General features: G+C 36.9%; 1 protein-coding gene across 1 annotated transcript; it reads left to right on the top strand.

The window, feature by feature from the left end:
* Window positions 1-4,052: 4,052 nt before the first annotated feature.
* LOC122090050 (protein GrpE-like) lies at window positions 4,053-11,432 on the top strand. The gene is made up of 3 exons (XM_042659884.1): window positions 4,053-4,426; window positions 8,673-9,191; window positions 10,916-11,432. Exons 1-3 carry the CDS (start codon window positions 4,190-4,192, stop codon window positions 11,141-11,143), a joined length of 984 nt encoding a protein of 327 aa, XP_042515818.1. The 5' UTR covers window positions 4,053-4,189; the 3' UTR covers window positions 11,144-11,432.
* Window positions 11,433-12,591: the final 1,159 nt, after the last annotated feature.

The raw sequence follows: 12,591 nt of genomic DNA, 5'->3' as shown, positions 1-12,591 counted from the left end.
TATTTATATTCTTTTTTTCTTTTTTTTATTCAACCCCTTTAGCCGTTGGGTCACATGTGTTTCTTGCTGCTACATATGGGATAATATTTGACATTACTAATTGTTATAAACCGTGTGACCAAGTTCATTAATCAAACTATTAGTAGTTACTATTAGAGAATATTTGGTTACGAGATGTTGATTTTGAAATGTAATATTATATGATATCAACGACTAAGGATCGATCTCGAGGAAATTAAAAATATTGGAAGTCATGTCGCAGCTCATCTTTCTTTTTTTACCTCATAATCTTTGATCAATTTAATTGTTGGTTTGCTTTGGAAAGTAATAATCAATATCGAAAGCTAGTGGATTTATCTTAGGTGATTGTAATATAATGGTTAGATTGGTGGGAATGGGAACGGATCAGGTTCACGTACGAGAATGTATGAAAACGGTTATGGTCCGTGGATATAGAATCAATTTTCTCTCTCTTCATTTAATAGATTATATATCCACGGATAAAAAATGTACAAGAACATTATGGTACGTGAACCTGATCCGTTCACGGATGAATCACTTTTTTGAGAAAATAGAATGTCTCCATCTTTCGCCATGTTGAATTTCTTAAGATCAAGCCATGTTGAATCTTTTTAGATTGAGGACCCTAGTAGTGTGGACTCAGGTCTTTTCAAGCTATTAATCAAGTTGGTAAAAACATTCGATGTATGACTGATGCTGATGATTTGATTACAAGATTTTAGACATATACCTTTGGAGGAAATTCATAATTATATCTATGATCTTTTTTTTTTTTTTTTAGGGGGTTATCAAGAATTCATTATCTCAATATCATAACCCAAGGGGGTAGTGCAGTTGGTGAGCGATGAACTTGGTACGAGCCGTACGCTTGAACGTCCTAAGTTTGACTCCCTCTAGGCACACATTGGGCCACTCACACAGGGTGTTTAGTGTTTTTTACTACTTTCAGTGAAAGTTGAAGGGTTCTCATTCAACCCTGATATGGTCTCGTCCATGCGGTTGTGGGATTTGTATGGGTCCGTGGGACTAGTCAAGCGACTCAAGCCAAAGGCCTGGATACCCGTTGTCAGCAAAAAAAAAAAAGAATTTGTTATATCTCCTATTTTCATAAAAGTATGTTAGGTGATGAATTGTCTTGGTGGTAGACATAATGCATGTAGGACGCTTTGGCTTGACCGATTAATATCGTACGTCAAGTAGACAACTGGTATCTTATTATAATTTGTCATTATAAGCATGTACGTGGTTGATTTGTAATAGTGCGTTAAGTTGACAACCGGCATTTATTATAATTAGCCATAATCCGTCAATTTTTTTGCGTGGATCCTTGCACTCGTCCTTGCTTGGAATCTCCATGTAGTCGACCCTATTAAGTTGGGATAAGTTTTGGGTGTTATAATGTCTATGATCAATTATCATGGACTATGTTATAGTTGTAAAACTTATGAATTTGGCTCACTCAATAGGCAGCCATTCTATTGGATAACGAGAAGAAAATGTATAGGCAATATGGTCAACCATATGGACTTCCAGTTTGGGTTGGACTTGATAGAATAAGATTTTCTTAGAATTGGTTAGCACAAAAATAATCATTGAAGGCTTCCAGCTCAGTGGCAGGTTGCTAGGCGATAGGGGGTTATCGTAAGTCCAAGGAAGGTCACCAGCAACATATAGTGACCAATTAACTGAAACCTATAACGAATTTTACTGAAATTTTTTCCTAAATAAACAATTAATGAGTCATCTAGCATTGAATATTCAATAAAGTCATAGTATTTTAGAATAAATAGATTAAAATTGGTGCATTACTAATTGTTTTATGATGTTCCTAAATTTATTATAATATCCTATCAGTATACAAAACCCAATTCCTATTTTTTTTAAGATATGTGTGTTATTATTATATGCATTTATGTCTTTTATCTCGTATAACTTAAGGCCTATCTTATGAACATTATAACACACATTCTCTTCCTTCATAATAAACTTAGAAATTGACACAATAAAAATGACGATAGGGACAACAATAATAATACCTTTTAATTGCATTTGGAGACCATCTCTATAATACAACAAAGAAAGTTGAAATTTGATGTAATCATTTATTTATTTATTTTTGTTTGATAAAGTTGATGTAGTCATTCCAACAGTTAGACAAAGTAGGGAACACTAATTAAAATCAACCACATCAAAAAATTCCAGGGGCTCCATATTTTCTTTAACATATGATTCGACATGGATTTTCATCTCTCACTCTCTCTTTTTCCTAATGTAACTAAACATGCTATCCTTTACCAAAAAAAAAAAAAAAAAAGAAATGCTATGCTTCCTCTTTTAACTTTTTTTTTGTTGGTATAAGTAGGCCCCATGAATGGTTATGACTTTTTAAATCGCGGGAGTAGATCATTGCCAACTAAGCTACCCTATTGGGGTTACTCAACATATTATATTCCTTATATTAAAACACGAGGTGACATGCTTTCAAACCTTTCCACACCCAAAGGTGCAAGACCAAGGCTTTTCTCTCTCATCAAGTAGACATACACCTTTCTATCTATCCTTGTACATAATGATACATCCAAATAAAAAGGAAAAGTAAATTACTACACGATGATTCTTTTAGTTACTAAAATGCTTTTACGAAAAATAAAAGAAAAAAGGGACATACCTGATGCACAAGGTATGTGGGGCGAGAATTACGCAGCTTTACACCAAAAAATTCAAGAATCTGTTTCGACCGCTTGATCACCAGGTCGTAACATTCGTACATAACTGTTGGATCAAGCACGCCCCTCATTTTTACAAAACTATGCATTTTATACAATATAATAATCCGAAATATAATTAAGGTCCTCCATTTTATAAGATGGGGTTTACAATTCACATACTATCAGGTAAGACAAATGATAAGCACATTAACAACAGTAAGCCTCAACTTAATTCAGGGGGAGATTGAGTGCTCTTGGTTCAGAGGCTGTGAAAAGTATATATTAACCATATAATCACAAACTTTATCTGGGCTGAAACTTGAAAGGAGCCACTCCATCTTTAACAAGAGAAAACCCAACCCACATAGAGTTATACCTTATAACATGAATCCAGAGTTGGGTCAATAATCTTCTATCTTTATCTAGTTTCTTCCATTATGGTCTCCCCCTTCGCATGTAAATGTTCAAAGCTTCCTAATCTCCCATTCCAACCTCCAAACACATGTTGATCACATCATGTGCAAGCTTTAAAACTCTCACAAAAGAGTCAGGATGGGCTTTTGTTCTCATATATAATGCTTACTTGCTTAGTGCTAACTTGGTTTGGAGGGTTGATATCTCACATTTTAAGGATTAGGTTGTGGGCTGCTTCTGAAGGGCCATTAAAGTTGTAGGGCTGAGATTTGGGGGAATCAACCCACCTTAGTGTTTATCTTTGTTTCTTGGGCCAAGATGACCGGGGTTCCATATGAGGGTTTAGGGGCATCACTCCTGAAAGATTGTTAGGGTTTACATGGGGTCAATTTAGGAAATTCTCATCTCTTTGTTTCCTTGTAAATTGTTGTGATGAGGGGTTATTAGGGTTATTGGGATTTCTTTGTTTACACAAAGAGACGTGAGGAAGAAAGCATGTAAACCCTATTTTCATTGTTAGTGAAAATTGCTCCCGTCTATCCCACGGATATAGGCACCTTACTGAACTATCTAAATGACTAAAATACTTGTGTTGAAGGTTCAGTGCCCAGTAGTCAGTAGACTAAGTACTCAATGGTAATGGAATGGGGCTGGCTTTTTTGTTTTTGAAAATTTTATTTGGGCCCAATAAGAGCCCGAAATGAATAGCTATGGGCTGTTCTAGGCCTACCTTAGCCTGGACTTAGCCAGACCTACTTTCAACCCCTCTAGAATTACCTGATAAGTATATGGGCTTGGGCCCATTCCCCTCAATCGGTTAATATGGGTACCCAAAATGAAGTCATGTGTTTTCTGCGCCCCTTCAAGAACATTCCTATCACTTGCTTTAGGGTCTAATCCTTCTAATCGACGACTCTTTCCATTTCCAGTTTCCCTTCGCATATATAGAGAGAGAGAGAGAGAGAGAGGGAGAGAGAGAGAGAGAGAGAGTCGTTACCTCCTCCTAAGGGATACGGGTTCTATCCCTTACTCTATCCATCATCCCAATGGCCACAATCCTCAGAACTCCAACGTCCCTGGTCCCTCCATTAGTCCATAGCTCCACATCTTTGGAAACTCCGAAACGTTTATGTTTTCCTTTGAACCAGAGATGTATAAGACCTTTCCGTTTATCACTCTCCAATCGTTCATTTAAATCATCATTTCGGTTTTCAAAGTTGACATCTTTTTCTGCCACCGGAGAAACTACAGAGACCAACGAGGTTGAAGAAACTGAAGTTCAGGTAAGGTTTTATCTATTGTTACTATTTGTTTGGAGTTATTTTCTTATATTGTGTTCTTGGTAGGTAAGGTAATGGATCTGGGAAAGTTCGGCAAGAGTCCAACTGGGAAATGCTAACTAATACACATTTTTTTGGTTTTTTTAAACCCAAAATCAATTTTCTCTTAGTCTTATGCTACGGTTCTTTGGAGTAGTTTTTTCTTACTTCAATGTGCGGATGCTTCCCTTTTTTGTTAAAGGAGAAATAGAATGGATTAGCTCTGAGTTTACCCTTTGGATTATCTTATTTTTCTTTTATTTCTTCCCTCCGCCAAGTGAAGTAGAAGTTTTACTTGTTATGACTTTTATTAGGCTTTATTAGAAAGAATGGATTCCATATGTGTGAATGGAAAATTGATGTTTAGGCTATTTGGAATTTGGTTTATAAATGACCCAAATGTTTCTCTTTAGTGAATTGAGGAAGGTTTTAAATTTGACCTAACCTCAATGCAAGCTTCTCAGTAATTTCCCAAGACCTCAGAAACAAGCCATACTTGTAAGCATCGATAATCTTGAATTGTTCCTTTGATTTTGCTGGCAATAGATTCTTTCAGATCATTTAACACGTGGAATTCATGTTACAATGATACCAAACTGCAGTTACTTCACTTCCAGAAGATCTGTATGGCTTCATGGTGGTTCATTGTAATGTAATATTACGAACATTAGGCACTATCAGTATCAGATAAAACTTGGTTTGCTTCTAAGACTGACCAACTACTTGTAACTAACTGAATATTTGGTATTGTATATTTACAGAATTTTTTAATAACTGTAATATTTCATTGCAAAGGGGTGGTATGAAAAGTCTCATTTACAAAATTAAAGAGGTGATATTATATACTGTACTTGTAGATGGATAAAGCCTTGGGAAATGATGCTTCCTATTCAGATTTTAGTGTCACCTAACAAATTTGTTTGAGCCGTTAAAAAGTTTGAGCAATGAAGAAACACTAGTAAGTAAATCCCAAAATAATCTTTTAACAGAAATCATGTTACTAGAAGTAAAACATTGTGAGGTCCATTGTTGTACTATCTTTAAGGAGACCTATAGAGGCAATAGCCAGGAGATTCTGAAGAAAATGATATGAAGCTCAAATTCACCCTGCCCAAGAAAGAAAAAGAAAGAAAGAAAAATAGATATGAAGTTCAAAAGATATAAAAACCATTGAGAAGGTCCATGAGGTTGAAAGGATTAGCCAACTAAACCCAAAGGCATTCGACACGTAGTTTCTGATTTTGATTGTGTAGGACCATTCAAGTAACAGGTGCACCACTGATGTAGCTCAAAAGAGTAAAGAAAGAAGAAGGGTTAGCAATATCCTAGCCATTAAGAGCCTCCATTGAGCCTCCAATGATGGTACTGGAGGCCAAACAGGATCTTTTCTACATGACAGGACTGCTACTTGGGTTCTTATGCATTTGGGAAGTGATTGGCTCTGAGAACGCATAGACTGGGCCTCAATTTTATCAATAGCTTGTATGGGCTTATTTCTTGACTGGCCATCTGATTGCCAGCTGTAATGCGGTTCTGGGTCCATCATAGAATTCAATTAATTTTCTGGTACTAGGAAATAATGTAGGTTTTGGTTTGGTTCAATTAAAACTGTGATTCTTCCTTCTATTGCGAGGAGATTTTCTTTGGAGTCCATAAATTTAGTGCGTCTGATTATTAATTAGGAACTTACATGGTACTAAAGTTAGCGTAGAATTAGGAACTTGTTTTAAGAGTTTGGTGAGGATTTTTCATCCCTTCAAAAAAGTGAATGCGTCACTGAAGTGAATAAGATCATTCAATATTGAAAATAAGACAGATGAAAGACAGACTTTCACAAAGGCAACTAACCAGATCTATATAGTAGTGATGTAGTTAGGCGTAGGGGTAGTAATTAGGGACTTTTATATTATCTCCGGCTTGGGAGATTTAACTTCCAATTTCCAGAATCAATTTGAGTTCAGTAACAGAACCCAAGGCCTGCAAAAGGCAACCTACCAGCTTATTTATAGCATACCACTTAACACTTCAGGGCTCTGTCAGTATAAGCTTATGATGGTCTGCCTCTTTTGATTTTTGAGCTTCACCAACTGTTGGATGGGAAGTAATCCACTAGGATTAGCCATGCATCAAGTATGAGTTCTTATCTCCACTGTTGATGCAGTATCGATACATCGATGGGGCTCCAAATCGGGTCTGAATGTGGATCATATTCTGGGTTTATTCAAGCCCATCGATTCAGCATGTTCAAACCAATGTTCTGCATATACTGCCAATGTAACAGTGTTCAACCAGCAGTTTTATTGGGGGATATCGATCAGCATTAATGGGGGAGTTAATTTCCAGATTTATCTAGCCCTTGACTTTCTGATTTTAGGGAGATAATTTCCATATTTCTGTGGGATCCATGCCAGCTTGTGTTAGAGAAAGATGCTGCCAAGAAGCAATATTGTGTGAGAGATTTTCTGGTGGGGTCCAGCTGCATAGAGATGTAATAGCTTCGTATAAATTTAGGATCTTAATTGTAATTCTTATTTAGTCATTTTGTGGGGGACTTTTATTTCTGTTAACAATAGGTATCCAGGCCTTCAGCCTGACTAGTCCCGCGGGCATTGCGTCGGGGACTTTGTAGCTTTAAGATAGTTTTTATTTTTTAATTAAATTTGTTTATGTAACTGGTATTTTTTAGTCTAGGACTCTTTCTATTTAGTTAACTAGATAGATGGGATTTGATTCGTAATTGGTTTCCTAATTAGGATGATGTCCAGCTTGTAAGGAGTTCCTTTCTGTGCAAGGAAGGATCCAATTGTGTAATCAATTGGAGCTTATAGATAAAAGGTCGTTGGTGAGAAAAAGAAGCACGGCTTTGTAAGAGAGTTTGGTGAGACGCCATTGGTGAGAGACCAAACAAACGGTGAGAGGCCATGGGTGAGGGACCTGGACTGAGACAGTCCCTTATCCCCTTTATCTAACTTTATCTTCTTTTCTTTCTTTATCTACTGATTTCTTTGTGAGAGTTCTGTCCTAAAGTTGCTGATCTGCTGAATACCATTTGAAGCCTGAGCCAGCCACTGGGTTTGATGTTCGGTTGTGACATGAAGGCCTGTGAGTATCAAGACCTCGACCCTACTGTAGGGTTCTTAGTTGAATAACCTCTACATTAACTGTATGGTGGCCCCACCATGTCTGGGGTTTTATCGATGTATTCTTAACAGTTCAACGGAAGTTCCTCTGAAGTTGCCAAAGCTAAATTTTCAACTAATTTTCATTATATCTCCAACCCCAAGCAACCTAAAGAAGCCCTTTTCCAACTAAATGGGTCAGCTCAGGGCTTTCTGTCTCCATGTGGGAAAATCAAATTAGGCTGAAATGTAACTGATTGGTAGGTGTTGGTGTGGATAACAGCTCCATGAAATTTCGAAAGCAAACAAGGTTTTCCATTTAGCAGATATTTGGGCTATCAAGACAAACTTCTCTTGATGGGTTTTCAAGGAAAACTTTGTCTCTCCCTGTATGTGTATCTCTATCCCGCATCAAATGTTTTCCATCGCCCGAATTTATGGAATTTATGGCCATTTTATTTGTTGTTGAGGTTAGATTCTGTTTATATGGAAGGTAATAATTAGTTTCATTTATTTAATGGTCGGAAACAATAGTTTTTCTGCACTTCAAGTTTCTGTGGTTTTCAATGTTGTTCTCTTATCTACCTGGGGAACAAAAAAACAAGTTGATATTACTCGTCAGAGGGGGTGGGTTAGAAAAAGTAAAGGTTGTTATTGCAGCATATCCTCTTGGTTTTTGGGAAAAATTCTTGCAAAGTATACGTCTCTATTGAACTGACTACTGAGTCACTAACATTCTAGTTTTCACTCTTGTTGAGGCTTTTGGAGATGAATCCTTTATTCTGAGGCAAATATAATTGTGGAAAAAGTTCATTTGGCTGAAGTTATTGTACTACGAGTTGCTATATGAATTTGTTTTTGTAAAGAAATCATTTGATCATTTTGGAATCTAATCTGAGATACCAGGAAATAAATCAAAAGATATTACTGCATTGTTGCAAGAGATTCCAGATCATTTTTGCCTGTCAAAATTACTGCATTGGCCCCTGTTCTCACTAAAAAATTTTACCCCTCAGAAAATCGATAAACATACGTTGTCCTAGACTGTTATAGACTATCCTGTATTTTACTGCTAATAGACTCATTTACAGGAAAGCTTGGATGACGAAGCTCCCACGGAAGATGGTGCGAGTGATGGTGGTGTTGTCAATGCGGAAGAAAAACCAGCTTCTGCGATCATAGCATCACTTCAAGCATATAAGGAAGCATTATCAAGTAATGATGAGTCCAAGGTTGCTGAGATAGAAGGCTTCCTTCTGTCCCTTGAAGATGAGAAAATCTCTCTTGCAGACAAAGTAGCTACTTTGTCTGAAGAATTGTCAGTGGAGAGAGCTCGGATTCTTAGGATCAGTGCGGACTTTGATAATTTTCGGAAGAGGACAGAGAGAGATCGGCTTTCCTTGGTGACAAATGCACAGGGGGAAGTGGTGGAGAGTCTGTTGCTCGTGTTAGATAACTTTGAGCGAGCTAAAGCCCAAATTAAAGTTGAGACTCCTGGAGAGGAGAAGATCAACAATAGCTATCAAAGCATATATAAACAGTTCACTGAGATTCTGGGATCAATTGGTGTTGTTCCTGTGGAGACAGTTGGGATCCCCTTTGACCCATTGGTGAGTTCATATTTCTGTTTTCTGTTTTATCAATGTAAAGTACATTGATATGATAAACTTTTGCACCATATATGTGGGACATGTGATAACACAAGTCAGTGGCTTCTGCCCAGCAGACCTCCTTGCTGGGAAGTGGAAACATATCCTAATCAAATAAATTGTAAATTCATAACCATCTGGAGCATGAACATGTGATCAACCAAATCTATGGCTTCCACCCAGCGGATCTCCTTGCTGGGAATTGGAAACATATTCTAATCAAATAAATCGTAAATTCGTAATCATTATGTTCACCTTTCTATTTTTCTCCATTTTATTTTACTATCTTTTATACTGCTTTACAGAAGTTATATGAGAACACAATTACCAAGCAGATAACGGGTTAGCATATGAATAACAGGACTCTTTTTGTTATTACTATTATTTTTTTGGGGGGATAGGGGGCTTATGATGACATGGATCTGAGATGGGGAAGGAAGCTTATTTAAGTGGTCTAGCAATATGGGGAGTTGAATCCTTTGTTGAATTGCTATATTTTAAAAAATCAAGACATATTAAATCACTTACAGTCAATTTTTGTTTTCATTTTGATGTAATTATAATTTTTTTTCTTTTTTTTTTTTTGGGGGGGTGTGGGGGGCGCTTCTGATAACTGGACATGGATCTGAGATGGGGGAAGGAAGCTTATTTAAGTGGTCTAGCAATATGGGGAGTTGAATCCTTTTTTGAATTGCTATATATTCAAAAGTCAAGACATAATGAATCACTTACAGTCAACTTTTGATTTTTTTTTTCATTTTGATGTAATTTATAGATTTTTTGGGAGTTTGCTTCTTAAGCTAATATTTTGATCACTAATGAAAACAGTGGAAATCTTAAACTGGTCCGATGCATTTTCACCTCCTTGTTTTCCAGTGGAGCTTGCTTTTAAACATTTTATGTTCTTATTTTCTTTATCATATGTTAGGATGATGTAATGTTATAAACATTGCAATTTTTGCTAAACATGGAATATGTTAAGAAGTTTATTTGCATACATGAACTTTGGAAGACCTTGTCGTAGTATGGATTTATTTTTGTCTTTGCCCTTTTAGCTTCTACCAGCGGGGGGTGTTTTATTTATTTAATTTTTTTATTGTATATATGAAATATGTTGGTTTTCCTCAATTAAATGTTTTTTTGAGCTTTTCATTATCTTTTGTAAAAAGAAAACAAAGATCATTTCTTATTCTTACTTACCAGCTAAATTATGTAATTTGATAAGGCTGCCATGTGAACTCCATTGTAGTGGACAGATGGTAATTTTATTTGGGAAATCACTGCCATTTTTATTATCAAGCTTATTTGACCATGACTTATTGCAGGTGCGCCACCGAGTCGACTCGAAACTCATTCGGGTACTTGATGAATTTTTTCAAGTACTCAATCGAGTTTGTTCAGGTTTTCTGAAGACCTGGTTGCCCTTTTAGTTCAGTCCAGGTCTTGATTAAATTGAGTCGACTCGGTGAGTTTAATATTGGTTGCACTTTTTCTGAAGACCTAGGAAATGTGCTTTTATTGATTTATTCTCAATATATGGGAGAGAGACTAGCTATGAAATACTTCAAAGTTCAAACTCTCAATTTAGACTTATTAAGCTAATGTATTATGCTATATTCATGAAAAATTTTGCTAGCCTCTTTTATGATCCCACTGCAAGCCCTTATTCTATTTTTTTTCTTCAGCTGCATGAGGCGATAATGCGTGAAGAGTCCGCAGCATTTGAAGAAGGTATCATAACTGAACAATTCCGCAAGGGTTTCAAACTTGGTGACAGGCTCTTGCGTCCATCAATGGTCAAGGTATCAGCTGGTCCTGGCCCAGCAAAGTCTGAAGAAGCAGGGCCATCAGAGAATGCGGATAACAGCAGTGAAACAAATGAAGGGACGAGTCCAGAAGGAGAATCTACATAATTCTTTCTGCATATTTAAATCTAGATCAGTTTTGTAGAAGTGGTTGTAGTTCTAAAGGTTGTGTGTTATACTGTCGACGACTCAACATTGTTTTCTGGTGAAGTAATTGTCGCATGGGAAAATTTATGAGTACACTGTTTCAGATGGCATTGAAGGTTTGAAACTTATTCAGGGAATGCAATTGTATAAGATAACTTTCAAGGTAGGATATCTTCTTGGATTTTCTCTTTTGGTTGATTAATGTGTTCTCTTCTTTACCCTCTTTCTAATGACCATGTTTTTAGTTTTACTTTCTGCTTCATCTCAAGTTTACAGATTCTACAGTAGAAAAGATACCTGGCATATGAATCATTCATAAATTTCTTTAGATGGTTAAAGAGTATATCATTTTTTCCCCTAAATCTGAGCTCTGTTTTTTGGAATTTATGGAATCCATCATTGCTCTATACAGCATAATTATGAGGGGTAACCAGTACAGGTATTCACCATTAAAATATGCCCTTGGGAGGAGAAATTTATGCTCCCCCCCACCCTCTCCCATTTCCAACCCAACATCTAGGGTACCATACTATGTTTTGGTCGAAAGCTTCACACACCATACTGAACTTGAAGAGAACAGTGAAGTGGTCAAGCTCCCCATCTTGTCTGTTGGCTGTTACATTGTTGCTTTTAGGCAGAGACATAGTTTGAGGAATCGGCATCAGATTGCCCAATAGATCACTTATGGTATTTGAATTTATCAGAAATTCTAAGTACCTAAAAATTGAAAAGTTATGGTCCGGTTCAGGCCGGCTTAAGGGGCGAGTTGGCTCGAGGTGCATTGATTCGTAATCCTTCCACCGAACACTAGTAGAGCCCAACGCGGTCCCCTCTACTCTAAGAAGTTTTTCATCACCTTATTGTCCCTGCTTAAGTCGCAAGCTCGCGCTACCGAGCTCGACGGCGGCACGGTGAAGTCTTAAATTATATATAGTATTGAAACCGCCTTGTTCCGAGCGCTGTGGGACTATATATTAGAAGTTAAAAAGCTCTTCCAAGTTCAAATGCCCTTTGTACCATTTACAGGTATTATCTGGCAATATTGAAACTCTTATACTCGGTAACAGAATAGAAATGACTGCTTCAGTTATAAATTTTGTTTATGACTAGCTTGAGATCAGTTTGGTCAACCAAATCCATCAAATAGGGGTGGTACTCTCATCACTTTCAACATTGATTTGCACTTGTTAAGCCTCTAATAGCAAAAAATGATGTATAACCTTGAGAAGATCATCATGAAATAAGGTCATCCAGCTATACCCTCTAACCTCATCTCACACCATCCAGGGGTGTCATCCCCAAATCTAAAAGGCAATCCATAGACCCCATGCACCTGTGATTAAGATCGTCAAAAAGCAAATATATTGTTACAAACGGTTTTTGGGTCTTTCATCGTTGTAATTACCATC

This window comes from Macadamia integrifolia, chromosome 9 (genome assembly GCF_013358625.1).
Source record: "Macadamia integrifolia cultivar HAES 741 chromosome 9, SCU_Mint_v3, whole genome shotgun sequence".
NCBI classification, from domain to species: Eukaryota; Viridiplantae; Streptophyta; class Magnoliopsida; order Proteales; family Proteaceae; genus Macadamia; species Macadamia integrifolia.
The sequence above is the reverse complement of the archived record's forward strand: the minus strand, read 5'-3'. Positions and strand labels throughout refer to the sequence as shown.

Coding starts and splice junctions, on each gene's coding strand:
- LOC122090050 (XM_042659884.1), top strand. CDS start 4,190: ATGGCCACAATCCTCAGAACTCCAACGTCCCTGGTCCCTCCATTAGTC. Junction 4,427..8,672: donor TTGAAGAAACTGAAGTTCAG/GTAAGGTTTTAT, acceptor ACTCATTTACAG/GAAAGCTTGGATGACGAAGC. Junction 9,192..10,915: donor GGATCCCCTTTGACCCATTG/GTGAGTTCATAT, acceptor TTTTTTCTTCAG/CTGCATGAGGCGATAATGCG.